This window comes from Amphiura filiformis, chromosome 6 (assembly GCF_039555335.1).
Source record: "Amphiura filiformis chromosome 6, Afil_fr2py, whole genome shotgun sequence".
Taxonomy (NCBI): Eukaryota; Metazoa; Echinodermata; class Ophiuroidea; order Amphilepidida; family Amphiuridae; genus Amphiura; species Amphiura filiformis.
Window position 1 is genome coordinate 30,030,880 of NC_092633.1, and position 25,802 is coordinate 30,056,681.

General features: G+C 37.6%; 1 protein-coding gene across 2 annotated transcripts in view; it reads left to right on the top strand.

Moving 5' to 3' along the window:
- The first annotated feature begins 5,297 nt into the window (after positions 1 to 5,297).
- LOC140155245 (paxillin-like) overlaps positions 5,298 to 25,802 on the top strand; it is a 68,349-nt gene continuing 47,844 nt past the window's right edge. For both annotated transcript variants that reach the window (XM_072178000.1, XM_072178001.1), the window contains exon 1: positions 5,298 to 5,503. In XM_072178000.1, the coding sequence (XP_072034101.1) occupies positions 5,491 to 5,503 (13 nt within the window). In that variant the 5' untranslated portion in view covers positions 5,298 to 5,490. The remainder of the gene's footprint in view (positions 5,504 to 25,802) is intronic.

Sequence of the window (25,802 nt, forward strand, 5' to 3'; positions counted from 1 at the left end):
GATTTCAACGGAGTATTGAGCTGTATGGAAAAAATATTTATAATACAGGGTGTTGACACTGTGCAGGGGGACACATCCCCTAAATTCTTTAAAGCAGTAATTGCCTATTGTATTGTCCTTTTTAGCACGAAAAACACTTATGTTTTGGGCCCAAGGGTAAAATTGCACAATTCACATGCACTGGACCATGACACAGCGAAACACACCTTTGGGGGCTAAAATAGTCTGAAATTGAAAAAAAAAGTCCCAGTAAAAATATGCTCCTCCCCCACTAAATTGTAATGTTTCCACCATCACTTGTTTCAGTACTGTTTTCCCAATCCCAAGTGTGGCTTTTTAGAGCATTTTATTTAAAGGCTTAATGTACGATTTCCTTCCAATTTTAAATTTGTCATTATTATACTCAAAATGCTGAAATAATACTAGTAATAATTATCGGGAATGGTTTCTGTCCATTTTGAGCTGATATAACGAGGTAAAGTGAAAGAAACACTGTTTGTTATTTTGACCGTTTAACACGCAGTTCTATGGGAGGACATAAAGTCATAATTCTTTGAATTATGACTTTATGTCGAATCATATTCGAATATTCGAATGTCGAATCATATTCGTTGAATATCACAGGTATATAGTCTTTTCGAAAATAAATGTCCACCTGAAACAGGTGGGGTGCAGGAGGCTAAGTAATAGGGCTGATTTTAATGTTTTTACCGAAAAAAGTGGACCATTGTAATTTTTCCGTAGGAAAAGGGCAGCATTGCCATTGGGGGCTTGTTATTTCCCCCTTTTGACTTGTCAAAAATCTAGACACTCTAACTAGACATTTTCATTTGGGGGAGGGGCGGGGCAAGCGGGGGAAAAGTAATAAATGATGGGGGCAGGCATCGTTCATGCCAGTCATGCTGTTTGGGTTTTAAGCGCATCAACACCCTTGTCGTACTGGGCGGCAGGTGGGGGGGGGGCGGAGGAGTCTTAGGATCTGATTGGAATGTGTCAGCCCCGGAACAGTGGTGAAGATTTCTTTTTGACATTGGGGGATGGGATTGGAAAAATTGTCTTGAAGTATATCGAATACCGCACCTTTTGGCGTCAAAAGAAGTTTACGGTACAAATGTGTGCGAAGCCAGGGTCTTAGCTAGAAATTGTGGGTTGCCCGTCATTTGAATAAAATTGTCTGTCCTAATTTGACCTTTAAAATATTTACCAGACATCTATAGCCCATTGGGGGGTTCAAAGAGTTCAAATACATGTATGTGCTGATATGGCCTTGTTCTACAAATTGGGTCTACTAAAAAGGGCAATTAGCTTCTCAAAACATACAATTTATAATATAGCATCTGTCAAAGGCATTAATTTTGCCCGTCCCAGGAGCAAACTGGCCGTCTAAAATGACGGCCAGACGGGTGGCTAGCTAAGACACTGTGCGAAGCGTGTGAATTTCAGCATATTGAAGCTAAACTGGTGATTAATAACTCTCAGAAGTAGGCCTACTTTACCTTTTTTATTTGTGTGGGGGCAGTATTCAGTAATGGGCATTCGGTGAGAGCAAAATGTAAAAAATATGGGGTCATTGGGTGAGAACATGACCTTTTTAAAATGGAAGTTATGGTTGAGAGTCGGAAACAGAGCCACAGACACCTCGAACATTGCGGAATTTCTAGTTAAAATAAGTAACAAAATCAGTGATCTGATAAATTAAAGTTGCTGTTCAAATTGAAAAATAAGGGTCTTTGGGTGACAGTGCAAAAAACAGTGATGTATCGTTCGAGTCCGGACTCGGACTCGAGTCCGGACTCGAGTCCACTTTTGTTGGACTCGGACTTGGCTCGGACTCGGACACCAAAAGACTCGGCTCGGCTCGGACTCGGACACAAAAGGACTCGGACTCGAAGCCGAGTCGGTCCGAAGTCCAGTCAATTAAATCCATGTAAAATGTGAAATGATTATCTAAAAATGTCAAAGTAGATCTCAAATTTGTTGACTTTACATATTTGGCAATTTTACAAATTAATTGGGGCTGTCAAATCTGTGATCTGTCATATATCCTACATATCGACCAAATTATTTAGATTTATTTGTCACTTTGTAGAATCATATTATTGTTATCATTAATGAAATAATTGATAATTAAATAAATGCAAACTTTATTAAATATTTGGACTACATCAAAATATCTAAGAGTTCTTTCATGGAACTTTCCAATCCAATCTTGAAAGAGAGAAATATGCACACTGGACCATACATCTCAGCTCAGTAAATTGTAATGGCTGTAGGGTGCACATTTGTGTGGGACAATTTTGGAAAAGATATTTAGAATTAAAGGTGAATTTCTGTTATTATTATTATGGACGATGATGATAATGATGATGATAAAGAGAATGATAACGATGATGATGATGATATTTTTCTATGATATATTTGAATACATTGCAATTCATTTACATGTATGCTGCATGCAGCCTAGTGACACTTCTCTAGTCCCTGGATTCACTGTGCGTTTACATGTAGTGTGCCACACACACACCCCACACACTGCTGTGAGTGCTGTTTAGTACAGGTGGTCTGATACATGTAGAAGTTTTTACCATCAGGAGATACCTGTTCATGGGTATGGGACTTTGAAGGGGTGTGTGTACAGTTGGTTGGTTGAGTTGTGTTGAGTCTTTTAAATGTTAACTGTGTAGGGTGGGGTTTGGTAGGGTGGGTGTGTATGCAGACTTGTAGTATTGGGACCCGCCATGAGTACGGGTACGGGTCCCGGACCATGAGTATGGGTACGGGTCCCAAGCCACGGGTACGGGTCCCAGGTCACGGGTACGGGTCCGAGTCCATGAGTACGGGTCCAAAGTCAAAATAGGGTATGAGTGCAGGTGCGGGTACAAAGCCCGCAGTGCTGAAGCCACGCAGTACTGGTGCGGAAATTGGGACTCGAGTACGGGTCCCAGTATGGGTACGGGCCATGGGTACAGGTATGGAAATTTGAACTTATGGGTCCAATTATAGGGTATGAGTTATGGGTATTATGAGGGGAATTAGACATACCCAGAGTATAAACAAATTAATAAAACAAGTACAAAAAGAGATTAAATATTGGTGTCATGGTGAATCTAGCCTAAATGTGGCATATTTTGGGATGCAAGTGAAAAAACTATGTCTTTGTATGGACAACCAGACTGTGCAATACTAATTTCAACATACTTTAGTATATTTAGCAGTGATGTCGCGTTCGAGTCTGTACTCGGACACAAGTCCACTTTTTGCCGGACTCGGATTTAGCTCGGAATTGAACATTAAAAGGCTCAGCTCGGTAAAAAAATAGGACTCGGGCTCGAAGTCGACCCCAGTCCGATTCCAGTCCAATCAATCCATGTACAATGTGGAAAAATTATTTATCTTAAAGCATCAATTGGAAATAAATTAATTGTCAATTTTCCAAGTACATTCATGCACATCTACACAATACACATCCATCAGATTATCCATTAGCTCAATCATTATAATTATTATCATTAATTATGCACATCTGGATAATTATATTCATGTTTTATCAATATTTTAAAACTCCTTTAAATCTCTTATCAAATCCCAAACTTCAGTATGGTGAGGACCTCTCTATTCATTTGTCTCAGATGCACTGGTAGAAGAAGTACATGTACACTGTGAGCTCATGTGGCTGGCAGAAAATCTCACTCCAGTCCCCAGCACCAGTCACATTATCATTAGTTCTACATGTGGGCAGCATACAAGTAGTGGAGTGTATTTGAATGGGGAATATCAAAATGATTAATACAAGCTAAAATAATGATATTTTAACATAAAACTTTAAATTCACCACAAAAGAAAAAAAATCTTGAAATGTTTTTCCAGTTTGCTAGGTCTTTTTCTGTATTGATCAGTCATTGTGTGAATGAGACATGTACATGTAGCATACATGTCATGGGTGGCAGTGTGCACAGGCTGTTGTAGATCTCAGCATTCATGTTCTTTTGTGTAGCCAGGGTTGGATTGATATTTTTCAGGGCCCTGGACCAGGCTAAAATAAATTTAAGGGCACTTGCTAAAGCTTTCCATTTACTCCCCACACAACCCCATTCATGATGTAACCTATTTGTTTTAATTATGAATTTATGATCAGAGGACTCACAGTGGGATTCATGAGTGGAGTTAACATGCATCTGGGAAGTGATAGTATTCTATTCTCACTTTCCTGCATTTGTGTATAAACCATGTACTGTATGGTACCCGTACCCGTGGAGTGCAGTAAAAATAGGGCATGAGTACAGTGCGGGTCCGAAGCCACGGCAATGAAATTGAGACCCAGAAATGCGGGTGCAGGTACTACAAGTCTGGTATAGGGAGAGCGGTGTGTGGTATAGTGTAGTGAGTGACTTATAGCCAATGACCTTCTTTTTCTACAATTTTAGCATCAAAAACTTTGCAATTTTCTTTTTTCAGCAAATTTGTATTGTAAATTTTCAAATTAGAAACAAAATTTAAAATTTTGGGAAATAATGACCCATTTTTTCAAAATGTTATACCAAATGACCCCCTTCTTTCAAAATTTTATACCCAATTATCCCTTTTTCATTTTGTTATACCCAAATGACCCATTTTTATACAAATAGGCTCCTACTAAGCAATATGCCAGACACCTGTCACATCATAAGTTGAATGAGCCCCCCCCATACACACACACGGGCATGGACTTTGACCGAGTCCGGCCTCGAGCCGGACTCAAATCATATTTTTGTTGGACTCGGACTCGGCTCGGACTCGGCACCCCTGGACTTGGACTCGAGTCCGGACTCGGACACAAAAGGACTCGGACTTGGCTCGGACTCGGATACAAATGGACTCGGCTCGGCTCGGACTCGGACAAGCTGGACTCGGGTACAAGTCTGGCAAAAAATAGGGGGTCTTCGGGTGATAGAACATGTTTGTAAAAAAATGGGGTCTGGGGGCTGCTGCACGCTGCCTGAGTGTCACGTCCAAAATGGGAGTGCCCCCGGATACAGGGGCTTCCCTGCCTTTGACCCCCCCCACCCTCCGTGGACTTTGCCGAAGCCATTAATGTAATGCATGGTGGTTGAGCAGTGCAAGGCCAGAGCAGCCAGAGCCAACAATGGGCCAACAGGTAAAGAAGGTAAAGAACAGGTGTATCATCATGTGCATGCGGAAGAGGTTATGGTTCCCGATGTTCAATAGTTCTACACGCACGTTCCAATACAACCACGCGGACGTCGTGAACCAGCGAGTTAATTGATAAGTGATGTTTCTATAAATAAGTCTACAACGCAAAATAAGCACAACACGAGAGCGGAGCACCGCCCGATGACGAAATTGACAAACAAGCACCACACATTATTTACAACCGAAGAGGTGCGATTTGCGGAAATTGTGTGATAACATAGGAAGGAATTCGCTATTTCGTTTTATACAGAGCAGCCTGAGGTTTGACGAAGAGGAGAAGCGACTACCAGGACCAAAATCATGGACGATTTAGGTAAGTAGATGACATCAACAATTATTCATTGTTGTCAATATGTATCGTACATGTATACATTGGCATTGCATGGTCAGAGTTGGTACAGGTGGCCCGCATACCATGTTATGTATGTGATTCTGATGCCAAAAATCATTTACACATAGTGATGTACCGCAAAGTAATCCACATACATGACATGGTTATAGACTGTGCACACATGATCATGATGACAAATTAAATTGTAAGACTGCAAGCATTTTATACATGTACTTCTTCAACATGTTCAACAACTCTTCCTATAGTATAGGCCTACACCCAGCAGTTGTAGTCTAATTCTACCTAAAACTAAGCGGGCAGCCTTAGATCTGCTGCGCATTCATATTGTATTGCATCGTAATTTCATTTGTGTCCATGCTAATTATGTTTACACAACATGAACTCGCTTGTTTTCAAGCAAATTCTGCGATATATAGGTGATCAAAAACGATCGGAATGTTACAATACAAAAGTACAGCGCATTCAGCTTACTTCAAATGAGATGATCTTGGAAAAATACGGCATAATTTGTCATGGTGCAGGGACTGTCTTTTGGAATTCGCAGGAGATCATTAAATAGCTCTTCTGGAGCCTTCAAGGAGAGTTGTTTAGAGCATTTACAATAGAATGTAAGGAGAGAATGGTCCCGGAGAATGGTTTACTAAGGAGAGCTAAATATCACTCTCCTATATCAGATTTAAGGAGAGCAGTAGAGAGTGATTGCTCTTGCTCTCCTCAAAAGGCAGTCCCTGATGGTGCTTGCGGAATGCCATGCCATGATGCAGTAAAATACTAAAACATTGCGGCAAGTCATGATTGACAACTAAAAATCGGTGTGTCGTTGTATCCTCCGCTGTCAGTTTCTTATCCACTCACTACGTCCTCACAAAAGCTTGTGTTTATTACGTAATGTGTTATGGCAAATTGCAATTTAATGTACAATGAAAATTGAAATAATGAGTAGGGCGGGTTCCGGGGCAGGTTTGTTCGTCGTCTTACGTAACAGTATTGTTCTCCACAAAAAAATCCGGGTTCTCTACCTATGGCGCTCTAGCTGAAATACAGCTTTATAAACATGTTGCAATTGTTAATTAATGAATTATATGGAATAGAAGCCAGGCATGATAACCATTTTGACCCATGGTTTCATTAGTTTCCCCAAAAACTTACAGTGCTATGGTGACAAAAGTTGGACATAATTTGTTACTTTGTGCAGGTTGTTTACTTTCAGTATGTTATTGAACCATGTTTGTGTATGTATATTCCAAAACAACACTGTCTTTTGATCAAGATTAGACTCTTGAGTCTCATGGACGCCGTTCCTATGTCCATCAGACTCGTATTTCCCATTTTGGATGTCAATGGAAAATACACACTTAACGATTGCGCCGGTTAGAAACATGAAAAAAAAATCTTTAAAAATTTATCAATGTATATAAAAGTGGTACCAACCTTATTGTGCTTGCTAATTTAAGACTCGGTTGAAACAAAATTAAGGATCGAATGCATTTTAGTGTCCAAAAGGCAAAATTATCGTCAAAGTTCTGCGAAATCGGCACCCTTGCGAAGGGTTCAGAATTGAATCGGGAGCGAAAATATCCGATCTTTGCGATCAAAAACACAAAATTACAACTTGTCGTAAATATTTTTATAATGATCAGTAGAATTCTGAGTTTCATGTTGGGTTTGGCAAGTACCAATAGAGGACAGTTCATGCCCATAAGGTCAACTCAAGTTTATTTTATTTTACGATAATTTTTTGGGGGCAAAGTTTGTCCAAAGTCACCCCTGGGTTTGGGGTGACTTTAGACACCATGTAATCAAGTGCATGTCCAAAGTCACCCCGACCTGAAGAGTAGAGCAATGGAGAGGGTGGAAGTAGTTGTGAGGTGGGTAGGAGCACAGAGGACACTGATGTGGTAGGGCATGATCACTGTGGTGTATTTTTAACAAAGTGTCAAATTTTTTTGTATTCATTTGTTATGTCCAAAGTCACCCCGGAAAGGAAGCTAAACCCTGGGGTGACATTGGACACAGCCTGCTTTTAAATTCTTAAGAGTGGCTAGATATCATGACTATCCAGGTAGGTTCTTGATTCATCTGTGTTTACTATCCAACCAACAGGCTTGAGTTTTCACTCTTATGTTCCGGTGGAGTACCGAAAGTTTGACCACCACAAAAATCCTGTATTTTATGGACCCGCTAAAAAGTTCTGAAAAACATATAAGATAACACATTATACTGGAAAACTTAAGTCATTTGTAATGTCCATACATTACCACATAAGAACATACAAAAATATTCTTAGAAATATTAAAAGGTAAAACAGCCTACATGAAATAATAGTTTTTCCCATGTGTGTCCAAAGTCACCCCAGTGTCCAAAGTCACCCCATTTTACGGTACTATTGGCAAAAGACATTATTACCAAACAATATAGAATAGAAAATTTGACATCATTTTCTCAAAATATTGAAGAAATTTGCTCACTAGACATCGAAAAAGTACGCAATCCAATTCCCGTTCAAACGCGTGAGAAACTGAAAGTGCATAATCCCGACTAATCAAGATGGTGTTTGTAGATTACTGTATTTGTTGCATTTAAATCCTAAAAGAACCCAAATTAATTGAAATTATGCTATCAAGACTGAGTTTTGGACGTATTTCTTATTGTTTGTATGTAACTATCATCACTATTATTAATATCATGCAGAATTCTTATTTATTTATCTTTCAAATTTAAAATATGTCTTTAAAATTTATTGCAAATCTTTGTAAATATTCTTTGATTTTAAAGAAATTTGGCTGCCTACAATTCCCAAAATTGTGTTATGGTGACAAGATTTTGGACATATCTTGGATTTAACTTGCAATGTATTGTACAAAATAGACCTTTTCTTTTAGAAATAATCTATATTATTGACAAGAACAAGTACCGTATTCATTCCAATAACAAAGTCATTATGGGTGGGCGCTTATTTTTTACATGGTTTACCCAATATTTTCCTAACAGGCGTTTATTAGAGACAAATTTACATATGTTATAAAAGGGTCCTGAGACGTTCCAGTAGCTTTTCTGATGCAGAAAATATATTGCATGTTTACACAGGACTTCTAATCCCCCAGCTATTTCACTGTATCGACGTCTATCCATAATTGAAAATACCCTGGGTGGGCGCTTATTGGGGCATGGGCGCTTATTGGAACGAATACGGTAATTTTAATATCCATTCACATCATCAGACTCATGGCTGGACAGACAATGCAGACAAAATGCTGTCCAAAATAAGGGGCTGTGCAATAATTATGAGCCCCGGGGTAAAATTTCAAACGGCTCGTAAAAAATCGCTTGCCCCCCCCCCTCTCGGCCGCCAAAAATCGCTTGCCCCCCCCTGCCAAAAATTCTTTGCCCCCCCCCCCTTGCGCATGCCAAATTTTTGGGATCCCAATTTACAAACCTTAAATGGTCTATATACCTGTTGCGAGCGCAGCGAGCAGGAAAATTTGCATATGTAAGCGTTTCCGTACTGTTTTCCTAAGCCTTTTAGAGCGTTTTATTAAAAAGGCGCCCCATGAATGTGTGCCAAAAATCGCTTACCCCCCCCTCTCAGCTTGCCAAAAATTGCTTGCCCCCCCCTTTTGGCTCGCCAAAAATTTCTTGCCCCCCCCCCAATTTTACCCTCCCCCAGGGCTCATAATTATTGCACAGCCCCTAATGTCACCACAGTTTCCGTCACAGGAATTGTCACATTAGCATAAATGTATGTCCAAAAGAGACGTAATGATAGCACTATAAGTCAGTTTCTGTCCTAACATTAGTCACACGCATATGAATTTTGTATTCAGTCACCCTGTCTCATTAAAATGAAATGCAGGTACACCATATCATGTGTAGGCCTACATAATACTGATATCAGTCACGTGTGATCACATATAAAGGCCATGTGTTTTGAGTTGGTAGATTTTTCGGTACTCAAAATTTCCAACTTTTTTCCTCTTTGAAAATGCACGCTTTTTGAAACAAATATAATTGTTTGTTAACTAAACCCACTTGTACAAGAAAAGTATACATTTCCAGACAGGAAATTAAACAGGGAATCCAAAAATGATATTAGTTTCCCAGTAGGAAGATTGTTTAAGAGCCAATCTCCCTTATTATGTACCCATCTGTGATACAAAAAAAAAAAGAATTTTCTGTAAAAAATAATTTTGGTACATATTAGCACCAACAACTCATGTATAAAATATGGCGTGCACTGGCGCCCTCGTTCAACTTAAAAAATTCTTGAAATTTCAGCCTCTCTGAGCCTTACTTGCAAATGGTAAAGCTTTGAAGGTGCAAAAACAACGTGCGCCATCACCATCCCAACCTGCATATTGCATTTTTAAAAAGTACCAAATGGTTACATTACAAAAACCAAGCATTAAAAAAATTGGGATCTTGATGGCGCACAAAATCAACAAATCAATGATTTGATGGCTTATGTATAATAAAAGCCCTCGTGCAAATTTCAAAGCATCATTCGGGCTCGCCATCAACTTTTTTTTTCAATGGGGATCACCAGACAAGTTTGAAATTAGAAACCTCCATGAGCAAGTTTCATTTCAGATGATGCTGATTCCATCATTTAGTTGGTGAGAGTAAAAAAAAATTTGTCAAAATACTTAGTCATATTTTGTATGAAGTATGAACTTTGACCTCTAATGAATTAGTGCGCAGCATGCGTCACCTGACTCCCATTTTTTTTAATTCTTGTTATCAGTTATACATAAGCTTTTATCCAATCATCCAAAAGTAAGATGGGATCTTGTTGGAGGTCAATTTGACCTTTTATTATGGTCAAAGTTCTACTTTTGTGCTGCACATAGGCAATGTAATGCCAATTCGCACAAAGTATGAATTTTGATTAGTCTATTGAATTAGCGCCTTTGGCGATCCCACTTTTTTTTACTTGTTATATAAGTTATACATAAGCCCCTTTATCCAATCATCCAAAAAGTAAGATGGGATCTTGTTGGCACATTTTATTAAGGGTCAAAAAGTTCCACTTTGTGCTGCACATAGGCAAATATGCATCACTTTGGCACAAAGCGTGACCTTTGACATCTTTTATATTAGTGCGCCCACATGATCCCAATCAGCTGTTGCTTGTTTTTTGTCTACTGGTCGCCAAAGAAGCTAGACGATGAAAAATAAAATTGGGATCTTGTTGGCGCATCTTTTGTGATGCAGTAAAAAGCCCACATTGTTCAAGCTTAGTGGGAAAAGAGGTCAAATTGACCTAAATGAGGCAAAAGTCCATTTTCAAAAAATCAGAAATATATGAAGATCAAGAGATCCCAGCTAATTTTTTCAGTTCTTGCAGAGAATTACCTCTTCTTTGATGAAATCCTATTCGAGAGTCAAGTGAAAAAAAAATAATACAGGGGCAAAAATTCTAAAATAGGAAATTTTGACCTTTGAATTTTTTTTCTGTTAACTCAGCGCCAATGAAATCCCAAAAATTTTTGCTGAAAATGAAACTTGCCATGGAGGTCTTTAATTTCAAACTTGTTGGACTTGGGATCTTGATGGCGAGTCCCGATATGATGCTTTGAAATTTGCACGAGGGCGCTTTTCATCAAATCATTGGATTTGCTGATTTTGTGCGCTATCAAGATCCCAATTTTTTTTTTTTGGTTTTTGTAATGTAACCATTTAGTACTTTAAAAAAATGCAAAATGCAGGTTGGGATGATGATGGCGCACGATGTTATGCACCTCCAAAGTTTACCATAAACAAGTAAGGCTCAGAGAGGCTGAAATTTCAAGAATTTTTTCAAGCTGAACGAGGGCGCTGTGCACGCTCATATTTTACATGTGAGTTGTTGGTGCTAATATGTACCAAAATTATTTTTTAGAGAAAATTCTATTTTTTTTTTGTATCACAACCCCCCTGATTTGGGTACATAATAAGGGAGACTGGCTCTTAAGGAGGCAGTGGAAGTTGAATAGCAACATTTTCCAAAAAAAATGTTCTACCTTCAGTGGGATATATTTTTTACATATTATACCCTATGCTGAAAAGAACATCATATTTGAGTTCCTTGGCTCAAGAGCTTTAACAAAATGTATACTTTTATTGTGATACCTGCTACAGGTTTCACTGTGTGCGAACATATTTAAAACACACATTAGAGGCATTCCGAATAGGGATTTACACACAAACAGTGCAATTTAAGGCATTTTCTGTAATCAAGTGATTTGCACTAGAAATTCACACCTTTTTTAGTTTCTAAATAATCGTTCTTAAGTCTTTACAACATAAAACCAATTAAAAGAAGCAAATATATCAATATACCCCCATTTTTGTGACATTTTTAGTTAAATTTACATATCAATCCTCCATATCAATCCTCGGCTCCACCCTGTCAATTTTTTACTAAAATCAAAATAACTTGAGAATGGTAAATGGTACATAAAATGTTATGTTATCAATACAAAGGTCTCATCAAAAGCTTTAAATTGATAGGTAATTTGTCTAGGTAGCTGACACCCTTGACTTAAAAATAACAATTATTAGCACAAAAAATCTCGCACAAAAGTACTGCTCCACCCTATTGGTGTACTCAGCTTGAAACGCATGGCCATAACTTTTCGACCAGATTTTTTCACCAGTTGCACATATTTCAACCCTAAACATTGCACCAGTTTGTGCTATTGTTACAAATTATAATTCATACAAATATTGACGGACAGATTTGAGTATCTGAGTAGGCAAAGGTTGTACATATCTTGGCTGCCTTCTCTTGATATTTTGTTTCATCTACCTCACGCTATGTTGGAAAAGACCGTCTTGTTTCAAATCTTGCAACCGGTTACATTTCTCGCGAGAAATAAAAAGTGCTATAGTTACGGAATTATTTGGACGGACGTCACCATAGCAAAATTAATATCATATTTTCATCTTTGATAATAATAAACACACATAATCTAACATACTGGTGTATGAGAAAATTGTACAAAAATGTGAAGAAAAGGTTTTAAAACTATTTGAGGATCTCCAAAGCATCTAATATTTTTTCTGCTAATGCTACAAGTGTCCTAGTTTATAGCATCATCAATTTTGTAGCTGTCCATCAGCCAAACCAGACAACCTCATAAATCAAAAATAGCTTTTTAACCACTGCCAGAATGTTTATTTATTATATGCATGATGCACATTTCATAACTTTGACATTATAACCCAACTTAAGATGCTAAAAGCGAGTCGTTTTTAAATGTTAACTTTGTCCGTCCATTTGGACGGACAAATTTGGCCTTAAAGCTCCATAAAATTGACAAAATATTTCAGAATTAACTGAAATTATTTCCAATATGTAAATACATGTACCGTATTTCGTCAAATAAACGCCCCCGGGGGCGTTACATTTTCCCAAGGGGGGGGGGCGTTTATTAGAGTTGGAGGTCATTTTTAGCACAACAATTCCCGTTAAAATCATTAGGTAAGCTTAAAAGTCACGCTAAAATGACGAATTATAAACTTTTTACACTGACTTTTGGTTCACTTCCGGTTTGCTGAATGCAGATTTTCGCCATTTATTGCTGCTATTATCAACCATGTGAGCAACTTGGTAAGCTTACTACACAAGATAGCATGGAAATATCGAATTTTTGAAACATCTTGGTTGAAAAAAAAAGTGGTGGGGGCGTTTATTTGAGGGGGGGCGACTATTTGACGAAATACGGTATATGTATTTAATAAACAATACTAGGCTATTTCAGTCGCTGAGAAATATTTGGACTGCACCTGGCCATATTGCTATGGTGATTTGCCGTTTATTGTGTTTTCTGTCATATGCAAATATCTTGTCCAGAATCCATCCAATTGATCAAACTGATCATAGTATAATCTGGGATCAATAATGATCAAGGAGTGGTCAATTTTCTCGGTGCTAGTTAGGCTTGATTGGGCCACAGAAGATTGAAAAAAGCGTGCATCTTAATATCATAAGTAGGTACTTGTAGAGAACATCATTTCAGGGCTGCCAACTTTTAGAAATGGCTTGGCTTGAGATAATCTCGAGCAGGGGCATAACAGGATATTGTTTTCCGACTAAAATTGTTCATTTTTGACCCAGGATTGTTTTTGCCAGGGCGCTTGAGAATCTAACAAGAGGGAAGGGGAACAACAAATTTGCATGCGAGTTTACTACCTTGGCTTGAGATTTTTACCTTGGCATGAGAAAGTGCCCAGTTGTGTGAGTCTTAACTATTTAAAATGTGTGATGGTTGACAGCCGTGGTCATATTTTGAAAAGTAAAATCTGCATTCCATTTTATGTTATAAATAGGTCAGGTGACATGATACCAGTTAAAATGTTAAGTACTTTCACACTATCATGGATCAGCTGCTATTTAGCAAATTAATTACTTTCTGTTGCACTACGCAATATTATACTGAAATACTCACTACATGTATACGGTATCTGTCCCAGGTAGCTAGGCAGGCTAGAATACTGTTTCATGTGAAAAATTACAAATTCCTTACCATTTTCTTGATTTTTTTTTCATTCATTAAATTATATTTGCTGAACCTTGAAAGACATGTATTTATAACAAAACAAAAGTGTGACCCCCAGATGGTTTCACATGAAAGAGGAAAAGTCAGATATGTGTGACAGTTGTATGCCACAATATACTGTCAAAGCCTCATGGTTCAGCTATGGTGCAGTAACCACTCTAGTTAAATTAACAACTGTGGGTCACAATATCTTTGCAACATTTAATACCTAGAGCCGTTTATATGCTGCAGCAGAACGAACACACTTGTCTTGTCTGTGCAAAAATTGACCATCCCAAGAGTCCCCAAGAAGCAAATCAATATATGCCAAATGTACAAGCACATTTAATTTGTTCTCTCAGTCCTGAGGGCATCTGTAGGTTTTAATCAAGGTAACATCTTCATTTAGAGACATATTTCATAGTTTCAGAGTTAATCAAATGTAATTGGACAAGTAAATTGCTGGATGGACAATTTAGTGAATGTAATTGCTATACCGTAAACGTTCGCCTAATGGCGCACCTGGGCTCCTTTGCCTTGGAGTAAATTTCATGTACAAATAGAGAGCTCCCTCCTCTAAAAATCCCAACAAGAATTAAAGGTATGTGCCCTTATTTGCTGGTGGGATTTTTATGGGAGGGCACTTTTAGTTTGTGTCTAAAATTCCAGTTATGTCAAGGGAGCCCATAGCGCCGTTGGGCGAACGTTTACGGTATTTGTGTCCAGGTTTTGGTCAATTAAGCTTTGGTCAGGGATATTAATTGGAGTTTTCAGTCATTGATGATAGAGGAGAGAAAAAACACTTAAAACTAGGAAGCAAGCATATCTATTCTCTATAAACCAGAAGGGTATTTAGTAATAAATGGCGGCCATGTTGGTGGGCCGTGTACAAATGTACAATGACAGAGGGACAGGTCTCTAGTTTGATTCCACAGCCATTCATACCCATCACTTGTTTCATTGTTGAATGCGAATTGCCCCGTGGAGGCCTCCTGGTGGACAGAATTTTATTTTTTATGAGTGACATCGTATTGCATATGGTCTTAGCAAACAAATAAAACCCCCTGTTTAAGAATGCTGAGACATTCCTCCTTTAGAAATGGGTTTGGTTTTTCACAACAAATCCCTAATCATGGGTGGGTTTTCATAGAAAAATCATCCAATAATGGGTAGCTTTTTTAATCCTTAGACATGGGTCCATGTTAAAAAATAAAAAAAAGTCTAAAATTTGAATTTTGATAGGGGAAAGTGGGAGTGGGGATGAGACTTTCAATATAATGGGGTCATTATTAGAATTTATTCAGTTTATTGGATCACGTACAACGCCCGAACAGCAAACTAATGAGCAGAGGTGCACTTGTTTCAGCTACTTAGGGACCGTTCACAAACACTTGTTAGGGGGGCTGATGCAAAAAGGGGGGCCTGAAAAAAATGACCACAAATGTTCCTGGGAAAATTGAGTTCATATGCTTTTCTATGGGGTTGACCCATAATTTTCATGTAAAAAAGGGGAGCCCTGAAATTTTTGAGGTCTGAGGCCGAAACATTTTTGCATTTAAATTTTTTTGCATCAGGCACCCCTAACAAGTGTTTATGAACGGTCCCTTAGCTTGTGGATAGGGTAGTGGCCATGTCTCTTACCATGCTTTCTAGAGATATGGTGTCCGCCACATTTAATTTGCATCCTCATAGTTAAAAGAGGCTCAGTGAGTGAAGAGAAGATGAGAGAAAGAACAAGCTAGATGTATTTAGAGAGACTGTTGAGACAGACTGGCTTTGCATTTTTCCAGTAATGAATGGGTTGATACTAGCAGTATTGTATGTCACTTTAATGTGGATTTTGTTTTGTCAGCTTCAAAAACCAGTGATATGAATAATAATTGGTACATAGGAAGATATTGTGTTTCTAGTTTCACTGAGGTCTTTTATTATTTTTATTGAGTTGCAGAATTTCTATTTCCTTGTTCATATCTCCCCAAAATTCAATGGAACAATTTTAATGAAATATTTGTGCACCAGTTACGATGTTTTTTTTGAAGTGGAAGTTAAATGCAACTTGTTGCTTTAGATTCATTGCTGTAGCCAGGGGGTGAGCTAGGGGCTCCTGTGAGAACATCCTGCTCCTCTGCCTGTGAGATGCTGGCTGCCATTAGGCACTTGAAACTTGATCCTGAGTTTAGCGTCCACTGCCTGCCTTATGAATTTTGTGCCCCGTTTGAGATGTAAAATCTGAAAATAATTCATTATTTTGCAAATTACTGCTAAACTAGAAAGAAAATTTGTTCTGCAAAATTTTTAAACCCCCCTTTTTGTATTTGAACCCTTCAAAAAGCTATAGAAAGCCTTGAGAACTATTAGATGAATCCATCTAAATATTTTAGCATTAAAAATATACAGGTTTTTGACCCTTACTCTATCCAATTATTTCAATTATACCTTTGGGATACCAGGATAGACAAGAAGAGAAATTAACCTAGCCAAAATGTTTTTACCAGATTGTTGATGTTGTAAATAATTTAACTAGGAAAGACCTAGTTTTGACAAATTGGTGCCAAAAATGTATTTCATAATGTTCTGCATGATTGTTATTTTTGTATTTAATGAGTCACCCCCCCCGCCATTCCCCCCCCCCATCTTCAAATGTATACGGAGAGGTTAGTACAAATTGGAGTGAAGAAGACTGGCATGGTATACTTGAATACATTTAGTTTGTTTTAAAACTTGAAAAACAAAAAGCAAGATAATTATACTTTTATAAATGTTTATGTGTGTTTGTGACATTATATTGCGACTGGCGATACCCAATTGGAATGAACAAAAGCGGCGCCGCATAAAGCATTGGTAAAAGGCTGCTGATAATGAAACCTTGAAAATAATGAATAATGAAATAAGTTGCCTCATTATGAGCTGAAAAAAATGGGACGCTAAACTCAACATCAAGTTTCAATAGCCTTATGAGGTACATGTATAGACTTTTCGTCCCTTGCTGGCTTTACAACAATTTAGTTACAGCTTTCAACTTGCCACCCATAAATTACTCCATACTCCATTTTTGGACCAATAAATTGACCAAGAACAGTATCGATTCTGCAACCCTCCAAGCGATAAAAGTCAAAATTTTTGCACGCTTCATGCACATTTCAGCACAAATACCGTATTTCGTCAAATAAACTCCCCCGGGGGCGTTACATTTTCCCAAGGGGGGCGTTTATTAGAGGTCATTTTTTTTTTTTTTTTCCCGTTAAAATAATTAGGTAAGCTTAAAAGTCACGCTAAAATGACGAACTATGAACTTTTGACACTGACTTTTGGTTCACTTCCGGATGATCAAGGTTGCCCATACGCCACATTATCAACCATGTGAGCAACTTGGTAAGCTTACTACACAAGATAGCATGGAAATATCGGAATTTTGAAACATCTTGGTTGAAAAAAGTGGTGGGGCGTTTATTTGAGGGGGGGGGCGACTATTTGACGAAATACGGTAGTCATTTGAAAGATCATTTTAAAACCAAAATTCAACTTCAATAACCAAAATTAATTGGTGGTATTTGTGCAAATATTTGCGCGCTCTGCGATTAGTTGTTTCAAGAATAGACGTAATGATAGCACTATAAGTAGAGGAGAGAAAAAACACTTAAAACTAGGAAGCAAGCATATCTATTCTCTATAAACCAGAAGGGTATTTAGTAATAAATGGCGGCCATGTTGGTGGGCCGTGTACAAATGTACAATGACAGAGGGACAGGTCTCTAGTTTGATTCCACAACCATTCATACCCATCACTTGTTTCATTGTTGAATGCGAATTGCCCCGTGGAGGCCTCCTGGTGGACAGAATTTTATTTTTTATGAGTGACATCGTATTGCATATGGTCTTAGCAAACAAATAAAACCCCCTGTTTAAGAATGCTGAGACATTCCTCCTTTAGAAATGGGTTTGGTTTTTCACAACAAATCCCTAATCATGGGTGGGTTTTCATAGAAAAATCATCCAATAATGGGTAGCTTTTTTAATCCTTAGACATGGGTCCATGTTAAAATATAAAAAAAAGTCTAAAATTTGAATTTTGATAGGGGAAAGTGGGAGTGGGGATGAGACTTTCAATATAATGGGGTTATTATTAGAATTTATTCAGTTTATTGGATCACGTACAACGCCCGAACAGCAAACTAATGAGCAGAGGTGCACTTGTTTCAGCTACTTAGGGACCGTTCACAAACACTTGTTAGGGGGGCTGATGCAAAAAGGGGGGCCTGAAAAAAATGACCACAAATGTTCCTGGGAAAATTGAGTTCATATGCTTTTCTATGGGGTTGACCCATAATTTTCATGTAAAAAAGGGGAGCCCTGAAATTTTTTGAGGTCTGAGGCCGAAACATTTTTGCATTTAAATTTTTTTGCATCAGGCACCCCTAACAAGTGTTTATGAACGGTCCCTTAGCTTGTGGATAGGGTAGTGGCCATGTCTCTTACCATGCTTTCTAGAGATATGGTGTCCGCCACATTTAATTTGCATCCTCATAGTTAAAAGAGAGCTCAGTGAGTGAAGAGAAGATGAGAGAAAGAACAAGCTAGATGTATTTAGAGAGACTGTTGAGACAGACTGGCTTTGCATTTTTCCAGTAATGAATGGGTTGATACTAGCAGTATTGTATGTCACTTTAATGTGGATTTTGTTTTGTCAGCTTCAAAAACCAGTGATATGAATAATAATTGGTACATAGGAAGATATTGTGTTTCTAGTTTCACTGAGGTCTTTTATTATTTTTATTGAGTTGCAGAATTTCTATTTCCTTGTTCATATCTCCCCAAAATTCAATGGAACAATTTTAATGAAATATTTGTGCACCAGTTACGATGTTTTTTTTGAAGTGGAAGTTAAATGCAACTTGTTGCTTTAGATTCATTGCTGTAGCCAGGGGGTGAGCTAGGGGCTCCTGTGAGAACATCCTGCTCCTCTGCCTGTGAGATGCAGAGGATTTCTTTTCATAAATATCAATCATATATTTTAAAATAGTACTTGGTATCGTTTTACATTAATTTTACTGTACAAAAATGGCAAAATTTATATATTTCAACTCTGCTCTATTGTGACACTGTTGCACGAAATATACGGTCGAACAAAAATATTTTTCATTTTTTATTCTACAGTGCTGTTTGTGACTTTGCACAATATCGTTGTTTGTGGTAATTAAAGAAATATATTAATACTGTTAATTTTATATTTGTTTTCCCAACTGATCAATTATTTATTTTTAAATAGTATTCGACATAGTTTTAAATTAAATTTAATATTCAAAAAGAGCAAAAAATTATATATTTCAACTCCGTTGTGTTTATGACATTGCTGCAAGAACTATGCGGTATTCAACATCAACAAAACACGCATGGGGTTTTCCCTTTAATTTTGTTGGCGCAAGATTCGATAGTGGAGTTGTAAAGCTTACCAATTCATGAATTGCAATTGTTTCGTATTTTGATTTCAATTTGATGGGACTGTGCTGACGTTTGTATTAAAGATTTGTCATGTACATATCAATTAATAGTAAAAAGAAAGGAATTGGTATCAATTTTGACCTTGCAGCCTCTTTGCAAGTTTATATCTTTGGTTTAAAACATCCTTTGAGTGAGTGAGCGGTAAATAACAACATGTTTTACACTCGCATTTTGTCATATAATGAAAGTCACGTAAATAATGAATAATGAATAATGAAAAAGTTACCTCACTTATTTTCAAAAATTATGTGACGGGAAACTCAAAATCGATTGTTAGGGGCCTTATTAGGTGATGCTGAAACTTTGACTGTTTGTGATTCGTCTGCAGATAGTCTGTGATTTCAGTCAGGTGCTTTTAGTAAAGTGTTTAAAATAAGACAATACCTCAACCTCTCAGGTACATGTACGTACATGTAGATACAATTTTGTGCATGTAAAACAGGCATTTGTGCAGTTTGGGACTCGGGTCAATGATATTTATGTCCTCAAGAAATCTTTTAGATTTTTAGTGTGTGCATAGAAATTACAATGTGACAAAGTCAAAGGTCTTAAAATATGGAAGTGTGACAATAGTTTTTATAGCCCAGTTTAGTGTACTATGAGTTCAACTTCGGTTCATGATTTTTTCCCTCAACAACTTTTAAGTGTTGAAGGTGTAAACTGGTAATGATTTTAGACTTTTTAAAAGTGAAATGACAAAAAGGTGTAAAAGTGGACTTTTTGGGTCTGTTTGAACATTTTTACAATATGGATGTGATATTTTCTCTAGCATTTAAACATTTTGGGGCATAAACTAACATTCAGTAGTCCGAACATGGGATATATAATATATATAAATGGGGCATAAAATATAATGGGGAGGGGGACTGTGCAGGGGTTTTGAAACAAAGCTCTTGTTAGGTTTTTTAAGCTGTGGTTGATAATCGTATTAGTATTAAAACCAATCTGTTTTGTTCAGTTTGACATTAAAATATACAACCTGCAACCTTCCAAATGTGTGTGTTTCATCTGTTGTTCAAACCCTAAGCATGCCCATACTTCAGATGAGTGAGTCATAACTCTAGATTACTAAAACATGTTTACAAATTAAAGGGATGCTAAATCGTTTCAAATTGATCTGGAGTGAGTTGAGTATTACATGATTTGGAAGAAATAAAGGCCTATTTGTGAGTGATTATGCACAAAAAAGACCGTAAATGTCCATGACAAGTGATTTCAATGAAAGTCTATGCAAGCCAATTTCTTTATGGAAAAGATCCTTATTTTGGAGGTGGCCCCACATCCCCCACGTACCGGCCCACAAAATACTGGCCTGATTTCATGGGCTTTATTACTGGCACAAGTTTTAAAGTCCACATTTTTAAATGATTGGCTTTGTTACATCTGAATAAGTCATAGAAAAATGAAAAGAACAAGACAGTGTTTTAATGGGTTTGGGGAGTTTGCTAGTAGTTACCTATTATGATTGCAAAATGATGTATTGCAGAGCATAAGTAGGAAATGAACTAGGAAGGGGCCTTAGCTGGCAAGAGGGTTCCTGTACCCATTATTTTGAAGGGACATTTTTCTAAATTGAGCAAGAGAAGAGTTATAGGTTCCAAATTTTTGCCAAACTTTAAGCATATTATAACCGTAACCCTAAACCACACCTTGCCCTAACCCTAACCTGTACCACAACCCAAATCATAGGCTTAAGAAGAATTTCAACATGGGGGAGGGCTGAAACTTTTGAAACCAAAAACATTTGGTTGGCCACCCTGGGGGTGCCCGACCTGGGAGTCAGAAAATTTTGCAATATATAGGTCACAAACACCCATTTTCTCTCTATTCTATTCCAGCCCCTGCACCAAAATTATTGAGGGGGCTGAGCCTCCAAGCCCCCCCCCCCCCCCGTTCCTAAGCCTATGCAAATTTTCAAAATAACAACCCTTAGGAATAACAATTGTTCCTAATTTGGAATAACACCCCTTCAGGATAACTCCTCTGTGGAATAACAGACCTACCCCAGCAAGAGTACTGTGGATGAGCAGTATCAGAGATAAAATGTTATCTGTATACCAATGATGCTGCTAATTAAGAGATAGTAAGAGGACACAGAATGCAAACATTTACAATACCATTCCCTTCTGCATTGATAATGATACCTAAATGTAGGTCATCTGCACCCAAACAAAATGGCTTGAAAAAACATCTCGCTTGTATGGAGTAATTTATGGGTGGCAAGTTAAAAGCCTGTAATTAAATTGTTGTAATAAGCCGGGGACGAAATACGTGGGATGGGTTTGATGCATGCATGGATGCTTCCATGATTTATATAACGCATAGAACGCTGATAAAACATCATCTTATATCTTGTCATCACGATGCGATCAAGCAAAATGTGTAGTAGTATAATGTACATTGTACAACCATATACCGTTTTGATATTTCTGTTTATTGAAGGGTGGTGTAGTCCTTCAAGAATGACCTTGGCTATGTGAGGGCGGGGCTCGGCGAAGAAAAAAACCTTAGCCGATAGTCATTCTTGAAGGACTAGGGTGGTGTAATAATTATTATGTTCACCCAAAAGGATGAATTATGGGAGGTGGGGCAAGTAAATTTTGTCGCATCAAAAAGCATGCAGTTTACTGTCCTTTTTTGATATGACACTGTGGAAAAGAGAGAAGACAAGGACATTTTGATAAGATTGTGTAGATATTCCTTGATTTTGAGCAAAAGTGAAATTTAACAGTGTACATAGTCAATGTCTAGTAGCTGCTGTTTCAAAAAGGAAGTACGCCAGTACGGTGTACTTGGATTTCCAATGAAGGAAGCACTCAATACATGAATGTATTTATATTAACCAGCTGCTTGTTTCTATGCGTTTGTGTTTATGTGTATGGAGATTGGTTATGTAGTTATGCGTAATGCGTTTGAATTGAACTTGAATGCACACAAGTTTTCCTAGCACCTATACCTGCCATCCGAGGCCCATTCATTATGCGTTCATGTGTTTGAAAATAACCTGTAACATTAATATTGTCCCATTGTTTAGCTGCCTCCATTTTCAGGAAAGCCAAGGACCTCATTGGAAATAATCCCGATTAATTTCTCGGTCTTATTAGTTAAGTTAGGGTTTTTTTATCAGGATAATACTTGAAACTAGTTTAATCCTTTTATCCTTTTATAACTTCTATAGTTTCTGTGCAGTGTTTTATTTTGCCCTCCACACAAGGTATTTATGTTTCCTGGTCATGCTGGTTGTCTGTCTGTATGTCAGGCTGAGCTTAGGAGCACAGTTTCTAGGAACTGGCATTATATTCAGTCCATCCGAGCTTGTATTCCATTAGATGTTTGTTGCAAAATATGCTAATTAGGTTGCTCATTTCATTTGCATAAAACTCAAACTTTGTGGAACAAAGCATATGGACTTTCTCCACACCTGATAACATTTAAGGCATCACTATACCCATTCATCACTACCCATAACATCTGTGAAACTAACATACTTCAAATGGTGGATTTTTATAAATTTTACGCAAAATTTTATTGGTGGGGTGGAGATCTACTAGTTTCAGCTCATCAATGTTAAAAGTATTTTATATAGATGCCTGTGACTGTATGGGTTGAGGGATGGGTTAAAGAAAAGGGTTCCCAGTACAACATAAACACCAGATTTCCAACCAAAATAGAAAGTGGCAAGGAATAAATGGCCAGGTAGTGTTCACTGGGTAGTGTTGTTGCTAGCTGTCACTCTAAGTCTAGGTGATGTTCTAGTTCAAGAGTGCCCAAGAGTTGAGGATTTGAAATCAATTGTGTTTTTCCAACAAGTTGAGTGGGGTTATACTCTGTCTGGATTAGTCTAGGGTGTAAGGTCTTTTCAGCATAATAAAGAGAGAGCGTACCTGACTTGTAACCAAACTTTTCTTTTCATTTTAAGATTGTACATACTGCATTTTCAACAAATGTGTTACTTTAAAATAGGCCTACTAATTAAAAAATTGGGAGCCTTTTAAACCTGCCATGTATTTTAAGAGACAAAGAGGTTGAACTGTACTCTACTCTGTGCCTTGGGTTTAACTCCCTAAATAATTGCATTAACCCTAACGCGGTAGTTGCTTTTTGGCGAGAGGGAAGGAAGGAAGGAAGAAAGAAAGAAAGAAAAGAAGAAGAGAAAACTTTTTTCCTCTGGTGCGGTTTTGAACCACCGACCCCTCGGGTGCCAGAGACGTGCGCAAGTCGACCTTGCCACAGGGTTGTAGCTTGGCTAGCCATGTTTTCCGTCACAATGTTCGCATGATGACGCATTTGTATCACGTGGGATACTTGTCCGTACATATGCTTTTGGAATTGTAGTTTTTTGATGTTTGGTACATTTAGGGTATATGGTTTTAATACAATAATACAATACAATAAACGGAATTTATATAGAGCCTTAGCATAAGTATGAACAAAGCGCTTTACAATGATCTTAAAAGTACAACTTACACTACATCTTAGGCTACAGTAAAATGTACAACTTAATAGAGGTTATCCGTGTTCTATAAGCTGCATATCCTACCAGCGACTCCTATACCTTGTTTAGGACTTTCAAAAGAAGTACCTGCATGTGCAACCATGACTATTTCAAAATAGCCCGCCAAACTCATGCAGGTAACTCCGAGGTCGTGCACTGAATTAGTTTGAATGAGGAATACTACGGGAACCAGCGCCTTTTGTTAGAAGTCACGCATGGCGGCATGAGTAAAGTGGATAACCTCTATTAAAAATTAAAAACTTAGTTTGGAAACAAATAGGTTTTCAGATTAGATTTAAAAGTGGCCAGACTATGTGAAGTACGAAGTTTTACAGATAATTTGTTCCAGAGAGCTGGCACAGAATTGCAGAAGGCATTATTCCCATATGTTGTGTGAGTTCTTTTACATTCAAGCAGACTGCCATCAGCATGTGATCGTAGGAACATACCATCAGAAAATGTGTGAGATTTTAGGAGATTTTGTATGTACAGTGGTGTTGTTTCATGTCTACTTTTATAAGCGAATGTGAGTAGTTGTAGCTTTTTTTTGGGTGGGGTCCAAGGTCATATACTGAGGTCAAAGGTCATTTAAGGTCAAATTACTAAAAACTGTTGTATGGGCATGAAACTTGGTGGGTACAATCAACATTTAGAGCCAAATTTTTGGAAGGTCATTTTGGGGTCATCCGAGGTCACCCAGGGGTCATCTAAGGTCAAATTAATAAAATTGGTCGTATGGGCATGAAACTTGGTGGGTACAGTCAACATTTAGAGCTACACCACATTTCGCCATAATACATTCTAGAAATGCTTGCTGTTAGAATAAGAAAAATTTTAATGCTAATTTATTGCACATTCTAGGGAAGCGTGGTTACCTTTTTAAAATAACCGAGTGAGAGGGTTTTCAAGAAAATATTTTTCCTGTCAAAACTGAAGCATCCTCTGTATAAAAGAAAATATGAATATTAACTGCACATCATATATAACGATTCGTGATACCCAATTGTGGCACATTTGATGTCGTTTAAGAAGCAGAGAATTTTATTTCAATTTTATATACGCCAAAATATTTTTTTAATTGAGCAGGAATAAGGATAGAAAAAACGTTGAAAATCCTATGTGAATATTACATTAGACCCAACCAAAGATTACTGTTTCGTTTTTATGGTAATCTAATCTTTTATTTCCTGAAAAAACATTTTGGGTCTAATGTCGAATATTCACATACTTGATCAAAACATCAAAAATGTATACAAGAAAATTGTAGGCTTTCCTCTATAGTATTTTACTGACCATGGAAATGTACTGAGACACAAGCACGTGTCAAAATCGATACTATTGTCCATAGACGCCCAGTTATAATGTTTATTGTTGGATTTTTTTTGTATAAAACACGCAGTTAACAATAATTGTTGAAGTTGCGATTATATCTTCAAATAAGTTTCAAATGAATTCCAACAAGACAAGTGGACGAGTGGTCTAAGACGCTGGGTTCATAGTGTTTTCAAAGCAGTCCGCCGCCGTGAGTTCGAACCCCGCCTCCGCCAAACTTTAATGAAGAAAAATTAAAATTAAAATTTTACTTTAAAAAAATTTCATATTGGGGAAATGCGACAGGCAGAATTTATGTATGGCGTGGAGTGGTGTGATTTAGAGCCACATTTTTGGAAGGTCATTTCCGGGTCATCCGGGGTCATCTAAGGTCAAATTACTAAATATTGTCTTTTGGGCATGAAACTTGGTGGAT